Below are 25,252 nucleotides of genomic sequence, written 5' to 3'. Positions count from 1 at the left end.
AACCACAAAAAAACAAAATATTGCTAGACGCGTGAAAGATCTCTTGCACGCGTCGTTTCGTGATGATCGTGTGCTCAGCCGCCACTTTCGTCATGCTTGGTTGGCCTCCCAGGTCCCCAGACCTCAGTCCGTGCGACTATTGGCTTTGGGGTTACCTGAAGTCGCGAGTGTATCGTGACCGACCGATATCTCTAGGGATGCTGAAAGACAACATCCGACGCCAGTGCCTCGCCATAACTCCGGACATGCTTTACAGTGCTATTGACAACATTATTCCTCGACTACAGCTATTGTTGAGGAATGATGGTGGACATGTTGAGCATTTCCTGTAAAGAACATCATCTTTGCTTTGTCTTTCTTTGTTATGCTAATTATTCCTATTCTGATCAGATGAAACACCATCTGTCGGACATTTTTTGAACGTTTGTATTTTTTTTTGTTCTAATAAAACCCTATGTCTTTCCAAGCATGTGTGTCAATTTGTACCTCTCTATCTACATTATTCGGTGATTTATTCAGTTTTCAAATTTATACTGACTATTTGATCACCCGGTAAGAATAAATCTGATGTAAACATTACGCCATGTATTCTTCCGCGTTTGCTTGAATCTCATTGGACTTCGCTTCACGTTGAGCGGAAGCTAAGTTGTGACCAATACAGTCAAGTACGATCATAAGGATACGTTTTATGAAGCGCTATAAGCGCATAGGCTGAGCGATAATGTGCGGGACAACAGCTTCACCGGCGCATTAAACTTGGACAGCACAGGCCAACCAGCGGTCCAACTAGCCTGTAATGATGTAAGCAATTGCAGTTCAGACGTAAAAAGAGATGGGCAAAGAAACAATATAGCTACGAATGTCATTTAATTTTGAAAGAGACTGAAATAATATTCGGCAAAACTCCAGCACTATCGAGCGCTTCTTTGGTGTCCAGACGGAAAGAATAAAATGCTCACGTTCTCCCTGAAGTCGTATTCCAGTTACAAACAAGAATTATGAAAATTCCTAACTTACACACAGGGTAATTTTTCTCAGCGAGCTACGTGTGATGCAAAAGCATACTACAAGAATTTCACCGTACTGTTGAATACGGAAGCCAGTGAAGGTATTAAATACAGTCCGTGGTCTGATAATCTCTTTCCTCTTTCCTTATCCGAAACCGTTTAATATTTTTCAGTACTGCAACTGCCATCTGCTACGTTGATAACGAGTCGATCAACAACAGAATTCACGAAGCCACCCAGCCGCCGCATTCTCTGCTCTTATTTTATGACGTGTCATTCTGTATCCCGCCAACGTTCGACAGTGACATGTAAAAAAGCTGCGTGCGCTTAGTTTGGTTCCAGTACGTCTGGCAGCTGCGTGCGTTTAGTTCCAGTACGTCTGGCAGCTTAACAGTCTCTCGGGCCAAATCTCTTAACCCGGCTCCAGATCAATTCTGTTGGGTTCATATTGTAATGGTACAGTGGCAAATGTAAAAATGCAGGATTTCTACGGTGTGCTCGATACTGTGAAAATGATTGTTTCTAATGTTTCAACGATACTTCATTTTTGCCTTAAATAATTATATTGTTATGTTTCCTTAATTTAAGCAATCTTTATTAACAGTCTTTCATAAAATATCGATAGTTGGGAATTTATATTTGAAATGAAAACAGGAATTTCACGTGCAATATGTAATTAAAAACAAGAAGACGTGCATTATTCCTAAAAAATGATGATGAATTTTACAATTATGAGATTTAGGTATTACAAATTGAACGAGAAAAAATTGACTAAGGCGAGACTTGAACCAGTGTACCATGTAATTGACATTTCAAGCTACTATGCTAGCGACTTCGCTATAAACGAATGTTTAATTCTATAGCAACTGTATGTAACAGAGTCCCTAGGAAAACTTCAAAGCCGATTATTTCGGTAAATTTAATGGCAAACATTAAGAACAACCCTTTTCCCGGAACTTTTTTACCGTGTTCCAAACGTGTGTTTCACTACAAAACAGAAAGCAGCCAGAGCCATTTTCATACTGCGTATTAACAGCGCGATAATCAGAGCACAAACAGCGCAGAGGCTGTGATTATACACGATTTTTGAAATAAAAAATACATAACTAAAGCGTGATTAAGAAAAACGTTGATGACTTAATACATTAGAATATCATAAAGTTTCATTTAACTAACTTAGTCATAATACAGCTAATACATAAATAGGATCTACTTCAAAGAGCATAACAACACCAGTGTACGTGTGCTACGGCTTCTGACCAATGATTGCGTTTGTGTTTGTTTACGTCATTTTTATTCCTATGGTGAACGGAGTATACGCATTAACTGCCGGAAAATCCGAAATTGGCTGATTATAAAATTGACAAATAATTACTGGAAATAGTCACATCCGTTGAGGAATGATTTAAAGTGGAACGACCTCGTAAAACTGTTTGTTGGAAAGGCAGACGATAGATAGAGCTTCATCTAAAGAATTCTCAGGAAGTGTACTTGTACTCAGAGTTCAGCGACTAAGGGGGTAGCTTATGAAACCTCCATTCGATCAATACTTGAGTATTGGTCCTCAGTCTGGGCCCTTGATAATGTAATGTAAATGGAGGAGATCCCTCAGACGTATCATTACATTTATTCTTCTTCAGGGAAATATTATCAGTGACGAGTTTTGAGTAATGCGTGCTACGGTCGCAGGTTCGAACCCTGTCTTCGGCATGGATGTGTGTGATGTCCTTAGGTTAGTTAGGTTTAAGTAGTTCTAAGTGTAGGGGACTGATGACCTCAGATGTTAAGTCCCATAGTGCTTAAAGCCATTTGAACCATTTGAGTAACACGTTAAGTCGCCTTGTTGCCATGTTAAAATGTGTTTCTTTTGCCAAAAATCGGCAGAGTATATGAATAAATATTTCACTAACATTCTGACACGGTTGAAATTGTGACAGAAGCATGAAACAGCGTATTATTAAACTAACAGTTGATGGAAAGATAAGTCAATAGTTTATGAAAATGCTCATTCTCGATTTAAAAGTAAACTGTAATTTCTTCAAATATATTGCTCCAAAGCCACAGCAATGCTTGTTTCACCAGCTATCGATTGTGCTTAAATAATACATTATTTCACTGAAAAATCTGTAGTCGTTTGAATATCGAGCTAGATACAGAAGTTGCGCATATTAATCATATGGCGAAATACTCTCCTCTTTGCGTACTATCATTTGCCAAAAATCTTGTTTCGTCATGCCCAGCAACATATGACCTAACATGCACCAAACGCAAATTCATAGCGACCTCTATTTTTCACTGCAAACTTTCCGAAATTCTTGCAGTAGTTTACTTAATAGTGAAACATCAAAATAAATATGACCCACTGCAAACTTTTCGAAATTCTTGTAATAATTTTCTTAATCCTGAAATATCACAATAAATATGACCATTAACGAAATGATGGGCAGTTCGTCATGAGGTTGACAAATTAAGCTATCAGATGTGCAAACAGTTTCTTTACAATTGTTTGAGAAAGACTGCAGCTCGCCTGGCGCCTTGCCGTTCATGGGGCCAAGCCAACCAGCTAGCTTCCGCTCCGAATCAAACACCGTGTGAGAGGATCAGTATACGAGGTAGCCGTCACCCCATCTGTTAGCAGTCACGTGCACCATCTAGGAAAGTTATAGCGAACCTTACTTCGTGTAAGACGGGCTTTACTGTACTGTTTCTGTAACGGTAAATTTGAAGAAGAGTTAACAAAAATAGCTTGTTCTACACAATTTCTTGCAAAAATATGAACGTAAACTGAGAGATATTCGAGCTCACTAGTTCGTAACGCACACTACTCGCTACAGAAACAGAAAAGGGGGTGGGTGGGTGGGGGGGGGACTGACACAAGCACACGACGTACCCTACGCTACCCACCGTAAGATGGATGCGGAGTATAGATGTAGATAAGGAGACAGATGTGAAGGGGGGGGGGGGGGAGAGAGGAAGAGAGAGAGACAGAGAGAGAGAGAGAGAGAGAGAGAGAGAGAGAAGACTGTACGAATCTGTCACTTCGTAATGACTCACGTCAACACCGCCGAAAGTTGTAAACACATTCAGCCAAACTGCGTCTTGCTGAATCATGATACGTTGAATACGGGAGCTCACGATTATACAAGATGATTTGTGTGTATATAACGAACCGTTGATGGAAGGCTGAGACACTCCCGCACAACATTCAATGGAGAAAATATCATATCCAGTACTGCCAGTCATTTCATTGCTGTCATCAAAATGCGCAGTGTATCCATCTAGAAAGAAAGCAGCAAAAGAACAGTTAGGTAACAGTGATTTCAGCAGACAACTTACGACGTTACGAAGTGCGTGGCCTTCACGTTGATTTAAATGCTTCATCGGCAGCGAAGTCCTCTTGATATTAATATAGATATTATCACTGCCAGGTGAATGTGGCTCGTGGCCCGAGCAGATCCTGTCCGATAAACCGAATCAGAAAACTGAGGCAGGAAGCAAATACACTAAAACAAAATTAAACTCCTCCCTAACAGACCATGAAGGCCCAACGGTACTGACCGGCCGCCGTGTCATCCTCAGCCGACAGGCGTCACTGGATGGGGATATGGAGGGGCATGTCGTCAGCACACCGCTCTCCCGGCCGTATGTCAGTTTCTGAGACCGGTGTCGCTACTTCTCGGTCAAGGAGCTTCTCAGTTTGCCTCAGAAGGGCTGAGTGCACCCCGTTTGCCTAACAGCGCTCGGCACACCGGATGGAAGCAAATGCACTGCAAGTGAAAAAAACAAAAATTAAATGAATTAACGAACTGATGAAGAAAAACGAGATATTAAAAGTAGTTAAGTCTTCTAATTTGGGATAATGTAATCCATTTTTCCTAAGAAAAGAGACGGAACGCATGTCTGACGCGGATAACAATCTCCTGTAGTTTTCATAAATTCACTGTTTCCAGCGAAAGGACGCTTACTGAGTTTATTGATACCCAAATGGAAAGAAAGAAATGATCTGAAGTACTGAATGCCTGTTCTGAGTGTACATCGAGCTAGTTAGCATGATGATTCAGACGACGGACTCGTATTCATCAGAGCACAGTTCAGATCCTAGTGTAACCATCCCAGTACATACTTAACATGCTTTTCTCAAATCAACTTAGGCGAATAGTAGTGATCGCTGTTCACTTTTTCTGCCATTCTTTTTTAATAGTTACTCCTCGATATTGACTGGGTGTTAAGAAATAACATCTCCTCCTTCTTGGGTTCGATAAGAACAACTTTCCAAGAAGCAAGTGTGCAAATAGAATGGACTAGCATGCCACCGACTTATAGGAAATGGAATTTCCATGATTTTCTACGTAATTGTCAATAAAGGGAGCCGACATTTCCTCGTAATGTGTGCACTATGAACGTCTTTATCCGCAAGCTGATAAACACCACATGAAGAGCGCAGCCCAGCATCCTCCGCACACTCTGTGTTTCTCTACGGTGGAATACGTCGCATCAGGTTGGAAGAACTTTTAACGTGCTAACCAAGTTGATGTGGTTTTCTTGACACATACTCACAGAGTGCCTAAGACCAACCCGAGTCAACAAGATATTTCCACTCATGGTAGTAGCACCTCCAAATGTAAGAAGACAGGTAGCAGCAGAGAACGAAAAAAAGAAGCAACAAAAAGATCCAAGGCATCCATTGTTCGGACCTCACACCAAACCATCACAGGTGAATACCAGAAGAGGCTTCATATTTACTAATGCACCAATTCCAAATTCAGCAGAAGCTTGCCGAGCTCAGCTGAGGATAACAAAGTCTCTTGCAGGATTATGGACAGAAAAAGAGAAGCTGCCATCAGGCTGCCATCTTCCATACCGGACCTGGTTAAGAAAAGGGGTGACAAGGTGGAAGGCTAAATTGAAGAAGTTTGATATCAATGATGATGAATATTGTGAATGTGGAACAGGGCAAGACTCTGAACACTTGGTCTGCAGTAACCTGAGCGAGCCCTGTGGCATGGAAGGCTTGTTTGCAGCGAATAACCATGCCATTCTGGTTGCTTTGGCTCATAAAATTTGGTAATTAATATTGGATATAATTTTATTTATGCTATATTTTAGTGTTCTTTAAACTCAGGTAAATAAATGAGAGAGAGAGAGAGAGAGAGAGTAGACGCTTCCACAACAGAAAAAATAGTAGAAAAGATATCGCATTCCGCAACATAAAAAAAAAGGGTACTCGAAGTGTAAGTGGCTCTACCACAACATGAAAACGAAAATATATTCCACATCAATGAATTGCAGTGTGCTACAATCGAACACTTATGTATACATTCAACGTTAGGAATGAACTAAGAACAAAATATTAGTAATTTAAAACATGGGAACTGTTTACAATCTTGGCAAGCAGGTTTGTAAGAAAAACCGCATTGTTACAGTGACCCCTGTGGATGGACTGGAATGGTAGAATTTACGATGGTTTATTAACAATGTAACATATTTCTCCCGTTAGTGTTCTAGGGTTGAAATAAAGCAAAACACGTATGGTCTACATAACACTTTAACTGCACTCGCAAAGAACGGTACCCATTTTATCTGTTAAACAAAAAGCTACTTACATAACTTATTTTTTTCGAGGTGAAATTAAAACTTCATGACTATCCCTCATAACATGTCTCAGAACTCAAGATGGCTGAACTGATGATACGAGCGCAGGCCAAAATACTCTGCCGGAAAAAATATTAGTACACCTGGGAAGAGCCCGCCCGGCTAGCCGTGCGGTCTAACACGCTGCTTCATAGGTGGGAAGTCGTGCCGGTCCCCGGCGGATTAGTGTCGAGGTCTGCTGTGCCGGCCAGCCTGTGGATGGTTTTTAAAAGGTGGTTTTCTATCTGCCTCGGCAATGCAGGCTGGCTCCCCTTATTCCACCTCAGTTACATTATGTCGGCGATTGCTGCGCAAACACTGTCTCCAAGTGCGCGTACATCATAATTACTCTACCACGCAAACATTGGGGGTTACACTCCTCTGGTATGAGACGTCCCCGGTGGGGGGTGGCGGGGGGGGGGGGGGGGGGGGAGTCCTCTGGGGGCCGAAACGCACAATAACCCTGGGTTCGGTGTGGGGTGGCTGTGGGGCGAGTGGACTGCTGAAGCCTGTTGTGGGGTTGTGCACCACTGAGGGACGAAGCCTATCCGTCGTTTCTAGGTCCCCGGTTCAATACACAATACACACCTGAGAAGACGACATCGATTTTGATCCTGATGATGGCATATGCCACCTAGTGGATAGGAGATTTACTGATAATGATTTCAACGTCGTCCGCCAACGGATAGGGTAGTGGCATAGCCACCAGTCCACCAATTGTGTTTACCCTTTAATAGGGAATGGTCACAGTCAGAAGGCTCAGTGTGGTGCAAATGCCAGAAGCAAGCCGGCACCATGCCACGGAGACGCACTCGTGCCTCCTACAGCCAACTGAGCGAGTCTGAAAGGGGTCAAATTGTGGCCTTCGCAATGGCGGGATGGACCTTTCAGAGAATTGGCAGCCAGTACAGGCGTGCTGTGTCGATTTTGCAACGATGCTGGTATCAGTGGTCACATGAACATTCTCATACCGCTACACGGGATTCAGGATGTCGACGCAACACAGACGACCGCCAGATCGGCGTATTGTGCGGGCAGCAGTAGTAGATCGAACAGCTGCCACAGCACAGGTAAGAGGGCCTGTGAGCCCAGATGTGTCAATACGAACTGTTGCGAACCGGTTATTAGTGGGACTACAGGGACGCATACCTCTAGGCCGTCTTGCACTCACGCCACAGAATCGTCGTGATCGGCTTGACTGGTGCCGTGAGAGGATCACTTGGAAGATGGAATGCCGCGCCTTAGTCTTCGGTAATGAAAGCAGATTCTGCCTGCACGCAAGTGATGGTCGTTTGCACGTACGATGTAGAACTGGTGGGTGCTATCTCGTAGAATGTATTCATCCAAGATGCACTGGCCCCACCTGAGGCCTAGACCATAAAGGTCTGGCGTGCGATAAGCTGCAATTCCCATTGAACTTTGTATTTCTGGAGGGGACGATAACCAGTGCAGGGCGTGTGTAGATTGTTATTAGATCCGTTCTGTTGTCGTTCTTGCAACAGGATAATGCTCAGGAACACACAGCAAGACGTGCAGCAACTTCCCTGGCCAGCACCATCTCTACACTTGTCTCCAATCGAGCACGTGTGGGGTATAATGGGACAAGAAGTGACTGTGTGACTCATCAACCAACAACTCTTACAGAACTACGTGAACAGGTATATCAGGCGTAGCACAGCGTATCCCAGGACAGTATTGGCCATCTATACGATCGACTGGATGCCAGAGTCAGCAGTATCGGTGTTTCAGCATTGGCCAATTCTGGGTATTTCAGAACCGCTTGTTCTATTGATCTGTAAATGTTATCATTTCATGTACTCCATATGGACTGTTGCAACAATAAATATTGAGTTGGAAACGTCTAAAAGGGTGTACTAATCTTTTTCCGGCAGTATAGTTGTTCGAATCGCGGTGGCGCTGCGGTTCTTCAGTGTCTCTTGCAATAGATATTTTTGTTTAAGTTTTGTAAGTAGTCTAGGATAGTCTAGGAGGAGAAAAAAACAGTTCTTGACGTGCTCTCCTCGGTATGGTTTCTTCATTTACGGCTCAGCCTGAATGTGTAGATGCAGTATGTAGACAAGATAAGGTGAGGAAGCACGGCGTTTGTTCGCAGCGGCTATGTCGCGGAGCGCCGAGATGAGCAGCGAGTGCGGGCTGGGCACGTGGCTGCGGCCCGCGTGGCTGTCGCGTTTCGCCACGTCGCGCGCCTTCCTCGCCGTCTACGGGCTGCTGGGCACCACGCAGGCAATGGCCGTCATGTACTTCGTCGCCACGCTCACCACGCTCGAGAAGCGCTTCAAGATCCCCAGCAAGACCACAGGTGAGGCTCCAATGACACTACCACATAGCGACGACAGTTTCAAGACCGCATGTCCTTGAGTTTACGAAAGGATCAAGAATGGTATATGAGGTTTTCTGTTATTATATTTGGTTGGTGCATAAGTTCGTAGCGTTTTTGCATAAGCTGAATAAACACAACAGAGACTTTCGTTATCAATAATATATTCTGCTTCACTATTTACAACAGTCTGCCAACGCTGGGGTAACTTTTCTATTTCGCAACTGTAGAAATCACGTGGTTTTGAGGCAAAGAACTCTTCAAGGTATATTCGGAGCGCAGTTTCAGACAGAAAGGAAGTTCTTGAAGTTTGTGCGATAGAGAGGAGAAAACGTGAAAATCTGAGGGCGCAATATCAGATGAATAAGGTGGGTGCGGAATGATTTCCCAGCCCAGTCCCTGTATACTGTTTTTTGTCACTGTAGTAGAAAGAGGGCGGACGTTATCGTGGAGTAGCATAACGTCACGCAATCTTCCTGGTAGTTGTTCTAAAACTGCGTATGCAAGACGTCTCAGTTGTTGACAATGAATGTCAGCATGATGTTTCTCTGCCTCGTGATGACTGGGTGTTGTGTGCTGTCCTTCGGTTAGTTAGGTTTAAGTAGTTCGAAATTATATGGGACTGATGACCATAGATGTTAAGTCCCATAGTGCTCAGAGCCATTTGAACCATTTTTTTTTTGTCAGCATGATGGCTATTCCTCGGGGAAGCAATTCGTGGTACACCACATCGCCACTGTTTCACGGGACGCGTAGCATTATATTTTGTGGATGCGTGCAGGTATTTGTACGGGGAGTTTCTGCTTTGTTTGGGCTCAACCATTCCTTTCTTTTCCTGCTGTTAGCAGAAATACACTATTTCTCGTCACCAGCAGCGATATGAATGGTCGGTGCTGTACACGAGCTAAGTGCTGACGGGCAAACAGAGAAGCACATATAGCCACCCGCTGATTTTAGGGATTTTGGATTAGAGCACGCGGTACCCATATACCCAATATCTGAACCTTCCCCACTGCATGCAAATATCGCACGATGGTGTAATGATCACATTTCATCATATTTGCCAGTTCTCGCGTACACTGACGTGGACCATTGTGAATTAACGCGTTTGAACGATCTTAATCAAACCCCGAATGTCTTCCTGAACGTGGAAAATCACTAAATTCAAAACGATCCTCCTTAAAACGATAAAACCATTTTCTTACCGTGCTCTGTCCAAAGGTGTTATCCCGATACGCGGCGCAAAGGTTTCTGGCTCTCTCCGCTGCTGTTACAGATCTATTCAACTCAAACAGAAGAATATGTCGGAAATATTCCGATTTCTCCACTTGGCACTCCACTTTCCAGCGTCCAAAGCTCTAATCATAGTCTCCAAATGGCAAAACGTAAATTCCAGTGGCAACAGTGAACTACAAATAAAAAATGAGAATCGATAAAAGAACCCATAGCAACCGGAATACCAATGCAAAAGAAAAACGTTTCTAACTTATACACCAACGTAATAGGTACAAAAGAACGGAGTAAGCAGAGGACAATGAAAGATGCAAATAATCCTGGTAAATACAGGTACGGAAGCAAACGGTTGCCCCAATACGGCTATATTTCCTACCTGACCGACTTACCTTCATTTCCTGCAACACAAGCTAATTGACTATTTTCATGATGTTCCTTATGGTGAAAGGATGGTATGTGGTACATGTATGATGATGCACCAGAACATTATCACATGGGTATTCGGGAGAACGTAGCACGAATCTTCGACAAGTGTATCGCTTGTGGCTCGCCAATACCATAGCTTCCCTGGTCGCCCGACTTGAGCCCGTTGGTGTATCTTTTTTTCTTTTTTTTTTTTCGGGGATACTTAAAAGCTTTCGTATATTTCAACCCTGTTGAAAGTGTCGATTAAATCTAAAACGCATTGTGGATGGTCGTCAGTGTATGAGGAGGATGCCTCGGATTTTTAAACGTGAACCGGGGTAGATGGAGAAACGTGCTGAAGTCTGCCTTTACACTTGCAGTGGCCATGTGGAACACTTGTGGTACTGCATTTGTCCTCAAGTTCCCATCTGCAGTTTGGATCTTCGTGGATCAGTTGTCATACCTCATACTGGGCAAAGAATTGCTTTCCAAACCTAGGCTTATTAGGATGATTTGCTTGTCTGATTGCCCTCTATTTATTCCTTTCATTTTGAGTCCTCTTATATCATTAAACAGTATCGCAATGACTCTGTGGTACATCCTGTATCTCACTGTTAGGGGCTTTTCACCTTTGTTGCGCTATTTTCAACTAGAAGACATTTTCCACAGTTCACTTTTTGTTAAACTGGTCTAATTTGTTAGTGATAGCGCACCATCAGTTTAAATGTTATTTAAATGTAGTGCACAATACATCCTTCTTTGCCTTTCTTTCACTGTCTTCACGGCACTCATGCAAGATACAGTTTGTATTTTGTGGTTTTTTTATTCTTCTTTACCTTACAGTAAAGTGACGAGAAGTATCAGCGTATTCTTTAAGGGGCCACAAATATAATGTTCAGCAAAAGCGAGAAGTGTAAGAGTGCCAAGATGAGGAAAAAAACTTTTGTTGGAAGGTGCAGCGAAACCTATGGTTCTAATCATGAAGGAGGACCATCGTTTTAGGCCACGTAAAAGTGTATTTTGAGAGACAGATGACATCTACCTATTCTACTTTTTATTAGTCCATTAAAGCAGGTGTATCTTCAACCTAAAGGTTCATTTTTGCGTATTAGACTGCGTTATTTTGAAATATTAAAAAGAACTATGAAAGCAATGCTTCAATACTCTTTGCAGCGGCCGTCTTCAGGGCGACTAAAATGATTAGTCACTCAGAGGAAAACTGCTGCAAATCGAAACGTAGGTTTAATAGCTGTACTTAGTGTTTTATAATAACGCAACGCGGCGTAAAACTCAAAAGAATTTTATTGAAATTGGTACTGGCCGTGGAAGACTAAGCACTTAAAACCCCTAAAGTTAGCTCGAAACTCGCAATCCTTTCCAAGACAAGATCCTTTCGGGCATGTTAGGACGTGTCCTTCCACCGATGAACGTATTGATTCTGTTACTGCGGGATCTACACAATAATGTAGAATTCCAGCAGATGGTAACTTCGTTTTTCAGATACACAGAGGATTTCCAGAGATGAAATCATGTCGACCTACATAAAAACAGCAGTCCCGACCAGGGAATGAAATCCCGAACGTGTGTTGTTATTTATACAGTCAACCTGGAAGGTAGAAAATGTCTAATTACACTTTCGGGAGAACTTACTAATAGAATATGATTAACTGTTAGTGGTCATAATTTGCACTCTTACACAGGTCTAGCGAACCCCAGATGGCCAACACATTGCAGTTCTTGTGAGAAGCCACGTAATACGTAACTATCTGTTGAAAGTGAACACACGTTTACTTTATAATGTAAGATTATACAGTAGCTGTAATCATAGATCTAGACAAAGTGCAGCTCCCGTCTAGATTAAATGAAAGTATTAACTAGATAGTGATTGTGTGCTGTGTATTAATGCATGATTCATTAGTGAACCAAGACGTCACAAGGTTCCCTGCACATACAGGTCCCCTGGTATACAGATTTTTGATAACGTTAAGACAGTCTTAACAATTCCTTTCCTTAGAAGTGTAGTCGAGAGGCAAATGGTTGTTTTCCTACGTAAAACTGAACGCATTTTCAACGGATATAGATACAAATGTGCGCCGTACATGTACCTTACGTTCTTGCTTTTTAAAACAAAAACAGGACATTTCCAACGACTAGATATTTGGCAGAGAATACGTCCTCGCTGAACAATTTAGGTGGCCCCTTTGGATGTGTAGCAGATCTGTGATGGTTCCTCATTTACTCTCAATTTCAAAACTTACTGATAGGATTTTACGACTACCGTAATTTCATATTTGAGTGATTCGCTCCGAGATAGAGGCAGGCTTTTTTTTTTTTTCTTACTACATTGCAGCTGGAAAGATCTCATTACAGCCTCCAAACTCCAAGCTCTTCGGTCTAGACATTGTAGCAGCACGGAATATATTCCTGTGACTCCTTTCCTCAGAGCTACAGTTGCGCTCTACCGCAATTACGGTTCGGTAGTTTTGGTACAGCACATAAATGACGCAGTAAAAGGTAGGATTATCGGTAGTACAGGTAGCATTGGTAGAAAAAGAAATGTCAGTGGACATGTACGAGAGGAATTGGGAGTCGATGACCAGAAAATCATTCAGTGTTAGTCCTCTGTGTATTTTATACCCTTACAGAATATAAACAAACATAAATGACGCAGTAAATGGTAGTATTACCGGTAGTATTGGCAGCATTGGTAGAGAAAGAAACGTCAGTAAACGTGTACGAGAGGAATTCGGAGCTAATGATTTCTTTGTTTTTTTGTTTGTTTCTTTTACACATAATTAGAACTGCTAATCGTTCATTGTTAGTCCACTGTGTATTTTATATCCTTACAGAACATAAATTACATTTTACAAGTAATAAAAATTATTTTATCGAGAAACTCCTGCGCTTTTATGTAACCAAAGAAATTACTTTTGGTGCAAGTGCATTTTACACGTACAAACACAAAAAAAATCTGTATTATTATTGTTGTTACTTTGTACTCAGTAGAACGTTCCTCATCATGATCAAAGGCAAGATTTTCCTGACATTATTGATAAATACGAAAGTTATTTATGAGTAACAGAAACATGTACATGTACAGGAAGTATGTTTTTGTTTTGCGATTTTTTAAATTTTATCTTTGTTTTAGGAATTGCATTTTGTAGCACTGTGTGATAAATATGTATTTTTTAATTTTTGTTCCAACGTCTCTCTTTTTCACATTATAAATCAACAAATTTCGAATAAAGTCTGAACTAAACAATGACAGCTTCAGTTTTGCTACAAATACTGTTTATTTTTAAGTAACAGACAGGAGGACACTATGAAGAACAAAAATGTTCTGTAGGTTACACGACCCCTTCTATTGCCACACTCAGTATCTAGACAGTTCACCGTTTCCGGTTTCTAGGGATCTAGTAATACACTGATACGTACACACTGCGATCGATGTGAGGTAACGCCCGATACGTATGCAACACACCTAACGTACAGGTGAAGCGCATACAATCTTAACTGACGAAGGTTACTACCGTAATCTGCGCTCACTTATGACAATCTACAGTAGCCTACGGTAGTTTTACAGCTCTACTCATAGCAAATATCCAGTGAGAGGCTAGAAGGAAGCCATGTAAAAGTCAGCAGACGTTCACTTCTCCACTCGCTGCATCTCTGGTGGCAGGTCTGATGATGACGGGGAACGAGCTGAGCCAGATCCTGCTGTCGCTGTTCCTGGCATACTACGGCGGCCGCGGCAACCGGCCGGTGTGGATCGCGTGGGGCGTGGCGCTGTCGGGCATCTCGTGCTTCATGCTGGCGCTGCCGCACGTCATCTACGGCGCCGGAGGCGACGCCTTGGCACTCACGCTCGAATATCAAGAGGGCGGCGCGCTCTACAACACGTCTGCGCTCAGTGGTAAGCAAGGCCTGTAGCTGACCACAGCCATATTTGTTTGAACCACGTGAAACTGGCAGTGAAAGATAGCCTGTTTCAACGTCTACTGTGATATCAACTTGCCAGTAAAAGTACAGCAGAAGCCTCGTTCTTTTCTCAGTGACCTAGAATATAAAGTGCGTGGGAAACGTAATGAGACTGATTTTTTTTATCTATCAAAGATTTTTATTCAAACAGCAATATAGTCCCATTCAAAGCAGTTCCCTTCAGCAGCGATGCACCAGCAGAATCACCCAGTCTTGGTAGCAGCGTTGAGAGGCTTCAACTGGTAGTGCTTGTAATTGTCGGTCTTCTGGATATTTTACAGAGCCCCAAAATTACATCCCCTTAATACATTTTCCAATTTCGGGAAAAGAAAAAATTCACAAGGACTCAGATCAGCTGAATAGGGGGGCTGTGGAACAACATGAATGCCTTTTCAGGTCAAAAAGGCCATGTGACATGGGGCGTTGTCATGATGCAGCATCCACTTGTCTGAAGGGTCCGGTCTCACTCGATTCACCCTTTTCCTGAACCTTTCAAGGACATCTTTGTAAAAAGCTTGATTGACAGTTTGTCCTGGAGGAAAAAATTCTTACCCCTACTATCAAAAACAGCAAATCAGCGTTGCTTTCATCTTTGATCTGCTCGTTCGAGCTTTTTTTCGGTCGAGGAGGATCTGCTCGTTCGAGCTTTTTTTCGGTCAAGGAGATATCTCAGTACGTCACACCACACTTTGCCAATTTGTCTCAGGATCATATTCAGAAATTCAGGATTCATCACCTGTGATCACACGTCTGAACCATTCGTGGTCATCGCCAATCCTCTTACGAAGATCAACATACACGTCTTTCAGATTCTCCTTCTGCTCAGTTGTGAAGTTTTTCGGCACCATTTTGGCACAAATCTTTCGCATGTGCAAATCTTCTTTCACAATTTGATATACGGTGGAAGGTTTCAAGTTTAACATTTCACCCACAATCTTTGTTGTTAAACGTACATATGATCTCACGCGTTAGACGTTTTCGTCCGTTTTTGAAGTTGAAGGTCTCCCTGAGTGAGATTCATCTTCAGCGCGTTCTCGGCCTTTCAAAAATGATTTGTACCAGCGAAAAACTTGAGCTATTGATAAAGGATACGCCTGTTTCAACTTTTCAAAGGTCACCCTCGCGAAGTTTAACACAAAACTTGATAGCATAACATTGCTCTGAATTCCATTTTAGTAACACACAACAAAATCACAACTTCCTTGATGGCACTTTCGAACAGCATGTGATGGTTGCACAGAGCTGAAACTCGGACTGAGCATCTGAAAAGGATGAACACAGCGGTCTACACAAGCAGAACAACACGGCGTTGCCACATCGCTCGCAGTGTTGGTCTCGATACTTTTCTCACATACCTCGTAATACAGTTTCCTGACAGGCCAACAGAAATGCGGCATGAAACAACGCAGCAATCTGAGATTAGGCTAACACATCCAGGAATTAGACTTACTGCACGTTTATTGTGACATGGAATATAGCAGCTAGTCACAAGACTATCATTATACTACGCATTTTCAAACGAAATCAAAAGACTTACTGCTATCTAAAAATTGTCCCTTGGCGGGAGGGATGGGAAAGAAGTGCGAGATGGTAAAAAGAGGAAACGAGAAAAGCAGAAGAACTATAGGGAGGAGAAAAGAGTTTAAGGGGATAGACACAGACAAAGGCATGGAAAGATTCAGAAAAACTCATTGAAAGAAGAGGGATGAACTAGAAAAGGATGAAGGTAGGTGGTGAAATAAACCGGAGAGAGAAGAGAAAAAAGAAAATAAGCCTTAGAGAGAGCAATACGATCACAGATGGAAGAGACAAAGAAGAAGAAGAAGAAGACAGAGAGAGACAGAGCTTTGGGAGATGAAGGGAATGATAGAGTGCACTGAATGGGGAGGCAGAAAAAAGGAAAAGAGAGAGCATAACTGGAAGGAAACGCGAAAGGGTGGCATGAAGGTGGTAAAAGAGAAATTCCATTAACTCCACTGTATTTAGTCATAAAATATTTGAGATCAGTCAGTCCGTGAAAACATATTTCGCGCGATTATACCAAATGTCACGGTTGCATAAAAGATGAAATTTTATAAAATCTTACAGGAGTGAACACATACACAGAGCCACTGTGCAACGCAACGCACACTGAGGCTGACGAGTGCACGTCGGACTTCAGCATCATGCCGCTGGTGCTGGTCTTCCTGTCGCAGTTCGTGTTGGGCATCGGCACCACGTTGTACTACGCGCTCGGCCAGACCTACCTCGACGACAACGCCAAAACGACGAGGACGCCTCTGTTACTCGGTAAGAACGAATCATATGCCAGTAAAACGTATTATTTGAGACCTGAATACAGTGAGTGACACCTTGACTTTTAAATCACAAGTTAATCCTGACGTTCCAGTTTTAATACTTGCTCATATTCCCACATCAACCTATCAAGGAATCGCGAGACTACTCGCCAGCGGCACAGGTTGAAACCCAAATCTTTCCGCTACCCTTTACGGATTAATGACATCTGACACGGTAACAAACGATCGAAGGGGAACCTCCTTACTGTTATTCCACAGATGTAACAGGAGAGATGGCTCGTCTTTAAGATATTGGACTCGTATTCGCGATAGTTAGTATTCCAATCCCCGCCCAGTTAGCCATATTTAACTTTTCTGTGATTTCCCTAAATCGTATCGTGTGAATTCTGGAATATTTTCTTTAAATAGACCCCGATTCTTCCCTTTCTCATCCCTGTGCAACCAACGTTGGAGTCCTTTTCTACGGACGCCGATAAGACATAGATATCTACCTTTTCTCACTGTGACTGCTTCCGTTGTGGCCAGTTCACCCTGTCCTTCCGTTCATTCCATGCTCAACATTATCAGTACCAACAGAACACTAAACTGCACAAGCGCTCATTACAGTCATCCACACAATATAGATACACGCCTGACACTTCATAATAGTTAAGAGAAAAGGCAACGTCGGTGAATCTCTCACACTGATTCTTAGCATCACACTGAAGTCTGAAACTGAATATTTCACAGCAGTGAATGGTTTATAAAATCATTATTATAGGAAACAAACATTGCAATTTCTCATACGATGCTAAACAGATTTATCAATGATAAATAGGTCTGAGTTTCTCCCATTACTCGCGCATAGGTAATGAGCGCGACAAACAATCTGTAAATGAAAATCCTAAGATTTCTAAACCACATTAAGTCGAGAATGAATTTTTTTTATTTAGCATAAATGGCGAACAGTGTCTCTTATTTTCAATTTCTACAATTTTTATCGGGTGAAACTTCCACAAAGATAATAAAGTAATTTTCTAAAATTTTGAGATCGGAGTCGACACTACCTTCTAAGACATTAACATATAAAATATAATGGTCCTATTGCACTTCCATACTATAAGAGGCGATCAAAAAGTTTCCGTTCGAGGGCCACAGTAACACCCTGCCTGCACCTCGGTGCTTATACATAGTATTCCCGCATCGGAGTCGCACTGGGTTGCACACACGTTGCAGCAACGCCGTCATAAGGAAACTTTTTGATCGCCCTTTGTACAATCCAGATGCTCTATCCAGAATAACGTACTGCATTCAGCCCATTAATAAATTCTCTGTTCAGGTTCAAACCTGATTTAATGTCTCGTCATACATATTTGGTCTAAATAACGTCATTGTAGTACTGAATAAAAACCTTGACGTAAGTCTAGAAACCGAGTCCACCTAGTTACATTATTGATGGCGCTTAGTACATCGAGTGCAAATAGAGCGCGTTGCGTTTCGCATGAACAATGTCTCCGGAATCCAAGCTGGTATGTCATTTTGTCTGAACTCATAGCTATCCCAAATGGGGCCTATCTCGTTCTGTCGATAGAATTGCAAGCAATGCTGTACCATGCGAGTTTAAAAGATTATTATATACATGCAGTATCTCGAGCAGAGGACTTGAAGGACCAGCATTTAACAGACAAGATTGTTGCCCATCTTAACAGTTGATGTGGTGCTTCAAACATAAATTGAAAGACAAACCAAGTTGAGGGTAAGTTTTACATCATCAGAAATCAGTTTTCATGCTCGGCCGAGCATGTACACGTGGCTTACAAGGGAAAATGAGAGCATTGCGCTGCAACTACTTGCAGATTTTACCTATAGTCTTTGCTGAAACTATGTCTAGACCCAGGATGTATGCCCGTCACCATTCATACTTGTAATTTCTTCGTTCTTTTACACATCTTTCATTCACTCCCGAAATGGAGAGAGTAGGCCCTTGTAGAACTTAGTTCTTTTGAGCTCTGTCTAGTTGGCATTGGGGCAGAAGGATCCCACGTCGTAATAATTTATCCCACGGCATTTTTGAAGTTACAGCTCTTACGTAGTCACACTAAGGGTTTGGCAAATATGTACACCCCTGCTCTAAACAATGCAGTACACTTCAAAGAGGATTTAGACAGTAATTCGCTTAGCTATAGAGCAATACACGTTCCAGAGAGGACCTATCGTAAGGCTGCGGAAGCTGGATGGTCACTCAGCTGTATTGTGTGTGGTAGAGATTGTTCCAACACTACCATCGCCCACTGTCAGTACGGCACACGGAGGCGATACACAGGACGGAACGAGCGCCGAAAACAACTAGGAGAGATGATAGACAAGCACAAACAACCCCAACACCAAAGACTGCTGTCATTCTGCGAGCGGTGTAGGGTCCTCTCTGCGTCATCTTGCATCTTGTTCCAGAACCGGTGACAGAAAGTAGGCGCGAAGCAGGGCTAGCTGCACTTCATTCGTAACAAACGTTTTCAAAAAAAACAACCGCAGGAGCTACTGATTTCTGTGGTGTAGTGAACAACGTAAATAAAGGTACATGGAATCGAAGCGGGTCGTATTTAGTAATGAGCCCTCCTTTTGCAGTGGTGGCAACGATCGCGTGTCCGTCCATGCGGGCAACGTGGGCAGCGCCACTGTGACCAGTTTGCTGTGAACAGGTCCCGACAACCAGTGTCAGCGTGAGACGTGCTTCAGTGTCACACTTTGTCACTGTAGGGTTCCTCTTGGTCATCGTAACAGCTGAACGGTCCTGTGAGCAGTGACACTGTCATTCACTACTGTATTTAAACACGAAGAGCTACAGTACAACATGGACTCTGAGCCACGGAGAAACTCAGCATTTTTCACATTGACAAACATTGCTAGAGGTAAAACACATGGAAAGTGACAAGCAAAAATCCTAGGACTGACAAGAAATAGTATTTCTATAAATTGAAAATCATTTTCTGTTCTTCGTTACTTTACCTGCCTATCAAACCTCCCCGCTACCTGCCTCGTATTTCCTGCAACATCTTGTATCACTGAGTGCTTGTAAATGCACAAAAACTGATTCAAATGGCTCTGAGCACTATGGGACTTAACTTCTGAGGTCATCAGTACCCTAGAACTTAGAACTACTTAAACCTACCTAACCTAAGGACATCACACACACCCATGCCCGAGGCAGGATTCGAACCTGCGACCGTAGCGGTCGCACGGTTCCAGACTGTAGTGCCTAGAACCGCTCGGTCACTCCAACCGACTGCAAACGCAAAGTTTTTCATTTTAGGAACGTCAATAGTTTATCAGTTTTATACAAAATAAAAACGAAACAGTCACTACAACAACTCATGTATCTTGACTGAGACAAGGAGGATTCTTGAAGCAGATCCAATATCACATGATTTTATAATCATCCTTTGATCTAGTTGCTGTGGTTTCGATTCGTTGTATGTATTTCGACTAGCTGTAGTTCACCTGCAAGTGGGAATATCGACGAGGCAGCACTGAAAGACCCAAATAAACGGAGTTACATTGAGAAACGCCTTGGAACCGTGAGATTTAACAAGTATGACAAAACCCTACTAATCGATCTAGTCATGTGAAAAGTCATTTGTAATATTCTCGACACCAATGTTATGCAAAAAAAGACTGATTACAATATACACAGAAGTAAATGTAAAGTGGAAATGTCAAACATTCTAGGTGCCAAATTTCACATTTTTCAGGAGACTCAAAATGCAACGTATCTCTTTTTGCACACAACTTATTTCTATCTACATCTACATCTACATACATACTCCGCAATCCACCATACGATGCGTGGCGGAGGGTACCTCGTACCACAAGTAGCATCTTCTCTCCCTGTTCCACTCCCAAACAGAACGAGGGAAAAATGACTGCCTATATGCCTCTGTACGAGCCCTAATCTCTCTTATCTTATCTTCGTGGTCCTTCCGCGAAATGTGCGAGGTGCATTCAAGTTCTAAGGCCTCCGATTTTTTTTCTAATTAACTACTCACCCGAAATCGATGAAACTGGCGTTACTTCTCGACGTAATCGCCCTGCAGACGCACACATTTTTAACAACGCTGACGCCATGATTCCATGGCAGCGGCGAAGGCTTCTTTAGAAGTGTGTTTTGACCACTGGAAAATCGCTGAGGCAATAGCAGCACGGCTGGTGAATGTGCGGCCACGGAGAGTGTCTTTCATTGTTGGAAAAAGCCAAAAGTCACTAGGAGCCAGGTCAGGTGAGTAGGGAGCATGAGGAATCACTTCAAAGTTGTTATCACGAAGAAACTGTTGCGTAACGTTAGCTCGATGTGCGGGTGCGTTGTCTTGGTGAAACAGCACACGCGCAGCCCTTCCCGGACGTTTTTGTTGCAGTGCAGGAAGGAATTTGTTCTTCAAAACATTTTCGTAGGATGCACCTGTTACCGTAGTGCCCTTTGGAACGCAATGGGTAAGGATTACGCCCTCGCTGTCTCAGAACATGGACACCATCATTTTTTCAGCACTGGCAGTTATCCGAAATTTTTTTGGTGGCGGTGAATCTGTGTGCTTCCATTGAGCTGACTGGCGCTTTGTTTCTGGATTGAAAAATGGCATCCACGTCTCATCCATTGTCACAACCGACGAAAAGAAAGTCCCATTCATGCTGTCGTTGCGCGTCAACAATGCTTGGCGACATGCCACACGGGCAGCCATGTGGTCGTCCGTCAGCATTCGTGGCACCCACCTGGATGACACTTTTGGCATTTTCAGGTCGTCATGCAGGATTGTGTGCACAGAACCCACAGAAATGCCAACTCTGGAGGCGGTCTGTTCAACAGCCATTCGGCGATCCCCCAAAACAATTCTCTCCACTTTCTCAATCATGTCGTCAGACCGGCTTGTGCGAGCCCAAGGTTGTTTCAGTTTGTTGTCACATGATGTTCTGCCTTCATTAAACTGTCGCACCCACGAACGCACTTTCGACACATCCATAACTCCATCACCACATGTCTCCTTCAACTGTTGATGAATTTCAATTGGTTTCACACCACGCAAATTCAGAAAACGAATGATTGCACGCTGTTCAAGTAAGGAAAACGTCGCCATTTTAAGTATTTAAAACAGTTCTCATTCTCGCCGCTGGCGGTAAAATTCCATCTGCCATATGGTACTGCCATCTCTGGGACGTATTGACAATGAATGCGGCCTCATTTTAAAACAATGCGCATGTTTCTATCTCTTTCCAGTCCGGAGAAAAAAATCGGAGGCCTTAGAACTTGAATGCACCTCGTAAGTTGGTGGCAGTAAAATTGTACTGCAGTCAGCCTCAAATGCTGGTTCTCTAAATTTCCTCAGTAGCGATTCACGAAAAGAAATGCCTCCTTTCCTCTAGAGACTCCCACCCGAGTTCCTGAAGCATTTCCGTAACACTCGCGTGATGATCAAACCTACCAGTAACAAATCTAGCAGCCCGCCTCTGAATTGCTTCTATGTCCTCCCTCAATCCGACCTGATAGGGATCCCAAACGCTCGAGCAGTACTCAAGAATAGATCGTACTAGTGTTTTATAAGCGGTCTCCTTTACAGATGAACCACATCTTCCCAAAATTCTACCAACGAACCGAAGGCGACTATCCGCCTTCCCCACAACTGCCATTACATGCTTGTCCCACTTCATATCGCTCTGCAAATGTTATGCTCAAATATTTAATCGACGTGAATGTGTCAAGCACTACACTACTAATGGAGTATTCAAACATTACAGGATTCTTTTCCCTATTCATCTGCATTAATTTACATTTATCTATATTTAGAGTTAGCTGCCATTCTTTGCACCAATCACAAATCCTGTCCAAGTCATCTTGTATCCTCCTACAGTCACTCAACGACGACACCTTCCCGTACACCACAGTATCATCAGCAAACAGCCGCACATTGCTATCCACCCTATCCAAAAGATCATTTATGTAGATAGAAAACAACAGCGGACCTACCACACTTCCCTGGGGCACTCCAGATGATACCCACACCCCCGATGAACACTCACCATCGAGGACAACGTACTGGGTTCTATTACTTAAGAAGTCTTCCAGCCACTCACATACTTGGGAACCAATCCCATATGCTCGTACCTTATTTAGGAGTCTGCAGTGGGGCACCGAGTCAAACGCTTTCCGGAAGTCAAGGAATATGGCATCCGTCTGATACCCTTCATCCATGGTTCGCAAGATATCATGTGAAAAAGGGGCGAGTTGCGTTTCGCAGGAGCGATACTTTCTAAAGCCGTGCTGATGCATGGTCAGCAACTTCTCTGTCTCAAGGAAATTCATTATATTCGAACTGAGAATATGTTCGAGAATCCTGCAACAATCCAATGTTAAGTATATTGGTCTGTAATTTTGAGGATCCGTCCTTCTATTCTTCTTATATACAGGCGTCACCTGCGCTTTTTTCCAGTCGCTCGAGACTTTACGTTGGGCAAGAGATTCGCGATAAATGCAACTAAGTAAGGAGCCAATGCAGTAGAGTACTCTCTGTAAAACCGAATTGTAATCCCATCAGGACCTGGCGATTTATTTATTTTCAACACATTCAGCTGCTTCACAACCCCAGGGATGTCTATCACTATGTCCTCCATTCGGGAATCTGTACGAGACTCAAACGGCGTTATGTTTGTACGATCCTCCTGTGTGAAAGATTTCTCGAATGCTAAATTTTAAATTTCAGCTTTCGTTTTGCTGTCTTCCGTTGCCAGGCCAGAGTGATCAGTGAGTGACTGGATGGAAGCCTTCGACCCGCTTACCGATTTTACGTAAGACCAGAATTTCCTTGGGTTTTCGCAAGATCTTTTGCTAAGGTATGACGGTGGTAGTGGTTGAATGCTTCGCGCATCGCTCTTTTTACAGCAGCACGAATCTCTACTAACTTTTGCCTGTCCTCATTCTCCCGATCTTTCTTGTACCGCGAGTGCAACTGCCTTTGCTTCCTGAGCAACTATCCACCAAAACTGAAAAGTTGTCTTGATACCGCAGAGTTAAGCTGCTCATTTCATCACTGTAAAAAATAATGAGACAGAGTAGAAAATAAATAATGTATAAAGAATGTTCTACAAGTCATACTTGCGAACCGACTGCTTCTCAAAAAGAAAGTTTTAATACTGGGGCACTCGTAATATTTATCATAATACAACTACAGTAATTCAGCCATGATGTTTCAACTAAAAAAAACTTCAGTCAACAAAAAGCGGTTTTCATATCTTTTAAATTTTTTACTAGAGAATAGCAAAATTAAATTCAAGAAAAAAATCTTTCAGTATTGGCCTCTGTGTCTTACACAACTCCTTTCTCGGGATCAGATGTAGTGAAATTTAATGTAGAACTCCCTGTGTGTTGAGGAAGAAATGACAAATTGCCAACGGGTCTTTGTTTTGCAATTGATAAACATGGTTTGTCTTTCAGATGAAGTACGGCATGGTCTGCATCAGATATGGACTTTACTCTTTTGAAGATTTTTCATTCTTCTGTTTCAGAATAACAGTTTTTAATAGCTGGTTGAAATGGATAAGTATGAGGCATTTTGATCGTACTACTTTTGGAAATCCCACACGCTGGCATTGCCAAAAATGTTTCAGTAGCATCTTTTAAATAAAAGAAGTCAGTTGTATGCATTGGAATAACATGGAACGAGTCCATAGCTTTATCTAGCTCAACAATCTTATGTAAATCTTGCGGAACAAAGGCATTACTTACCTTTGTTCTACCATGCACCATGGTTTTCTCCATCATTTGTCTCTTGCGAAAAGTCTACAAACATGCAAAAGAGTACCGACAACAATAGCACTGAAAACGCGTTTTGTGAAAATATGACACTTAGAACGTTTGTCATTTCCACTCTTCAATTATTCTCTCTTTTCTTCACTGATCTGAAACAACCAAGCAGTTAAAGAACAAGGTATCCTCTGCTATAAAATACAGTGTAGCAACAGACGACATCGTATGGGAAACAAGACAGATTTTGTTTTAAATTTAGTTTCAACACTCCGTTACTGATACAATACATCTGCGGCAAAAACTGCCTTAATAGAAAAGTATTTTTCATGCGTCAATGAAGTTAGCGAACGATTTGGTGACTTTGTGCATTACTTAACTATCATTTAGCTACAAAAGACTACAAATGTTTGCACACACACACACACACACACACACACACACAGACAGAGAGAGAGGGAGAGAGAGAGAGAGAGAAAGTGTGTGTGTGTGTGTGATATATCGTTGAACAACGGACATGACTGGGATGTCAACACTGTAAAAGTGTCACATTTATTCAACCGCACCTCACGATGTAACATGTGCATATTACGTGCATTAT

General features: G+C 42.6%; 1 protein-coding gene across 1 annotated transcript in view; it reads left to right on the top strand.

Moving 5' to 3' along the window:
* LOC126089962 (solute carrier organic anion transporter family member 74D) overlaps positions 1 to 25,252 on the top strand; it is a 161,871-nt gene that overhangs the window by 112,480 nt on the left and 24,139 nt on the right. Inside the window, exons 2-4 of the mRNA XM_049906950.1 lie at positions 8,752 to 8,958; positions 14,294 to 14,527; positions 16,681 to 16,881. Coding sequence (XP_049762907.1) covers positions 8,757 to 8,958; positions 14,294 to 14,527; positions 16,681 to 16,881 — 637 coding nt within the window. The 5' untranslated portion in view covers positions 8,752 to 8,756. The remainder of the gene's footprint in view (positions 1 to 8,751; positions 8,959 to 14,293; positions 14,528 to 16,680; positions 16,882 to 25,252) is intronic.

Source organism: Schistocerca cancellata, chromosome 1 (genome assembly GCF_023864275.1).
Source record: "Schistocerca cancellata isolate TAMUIC-IGC-003103 chromosome 1, iqSchCanc2.1, whole genome shotgun sequence".
NCBI classification, from domain to species: Eukaryota; Metazoa; Arthropoda; class Insecta; order Orthoptera; family Acrididae; genus Schistocerca; species Schistocerca cancellata.
Note: the sequence above shows the minus strand (reverse complement) of the source record. Positions and strands in the feature narration are given on the sequence as shown.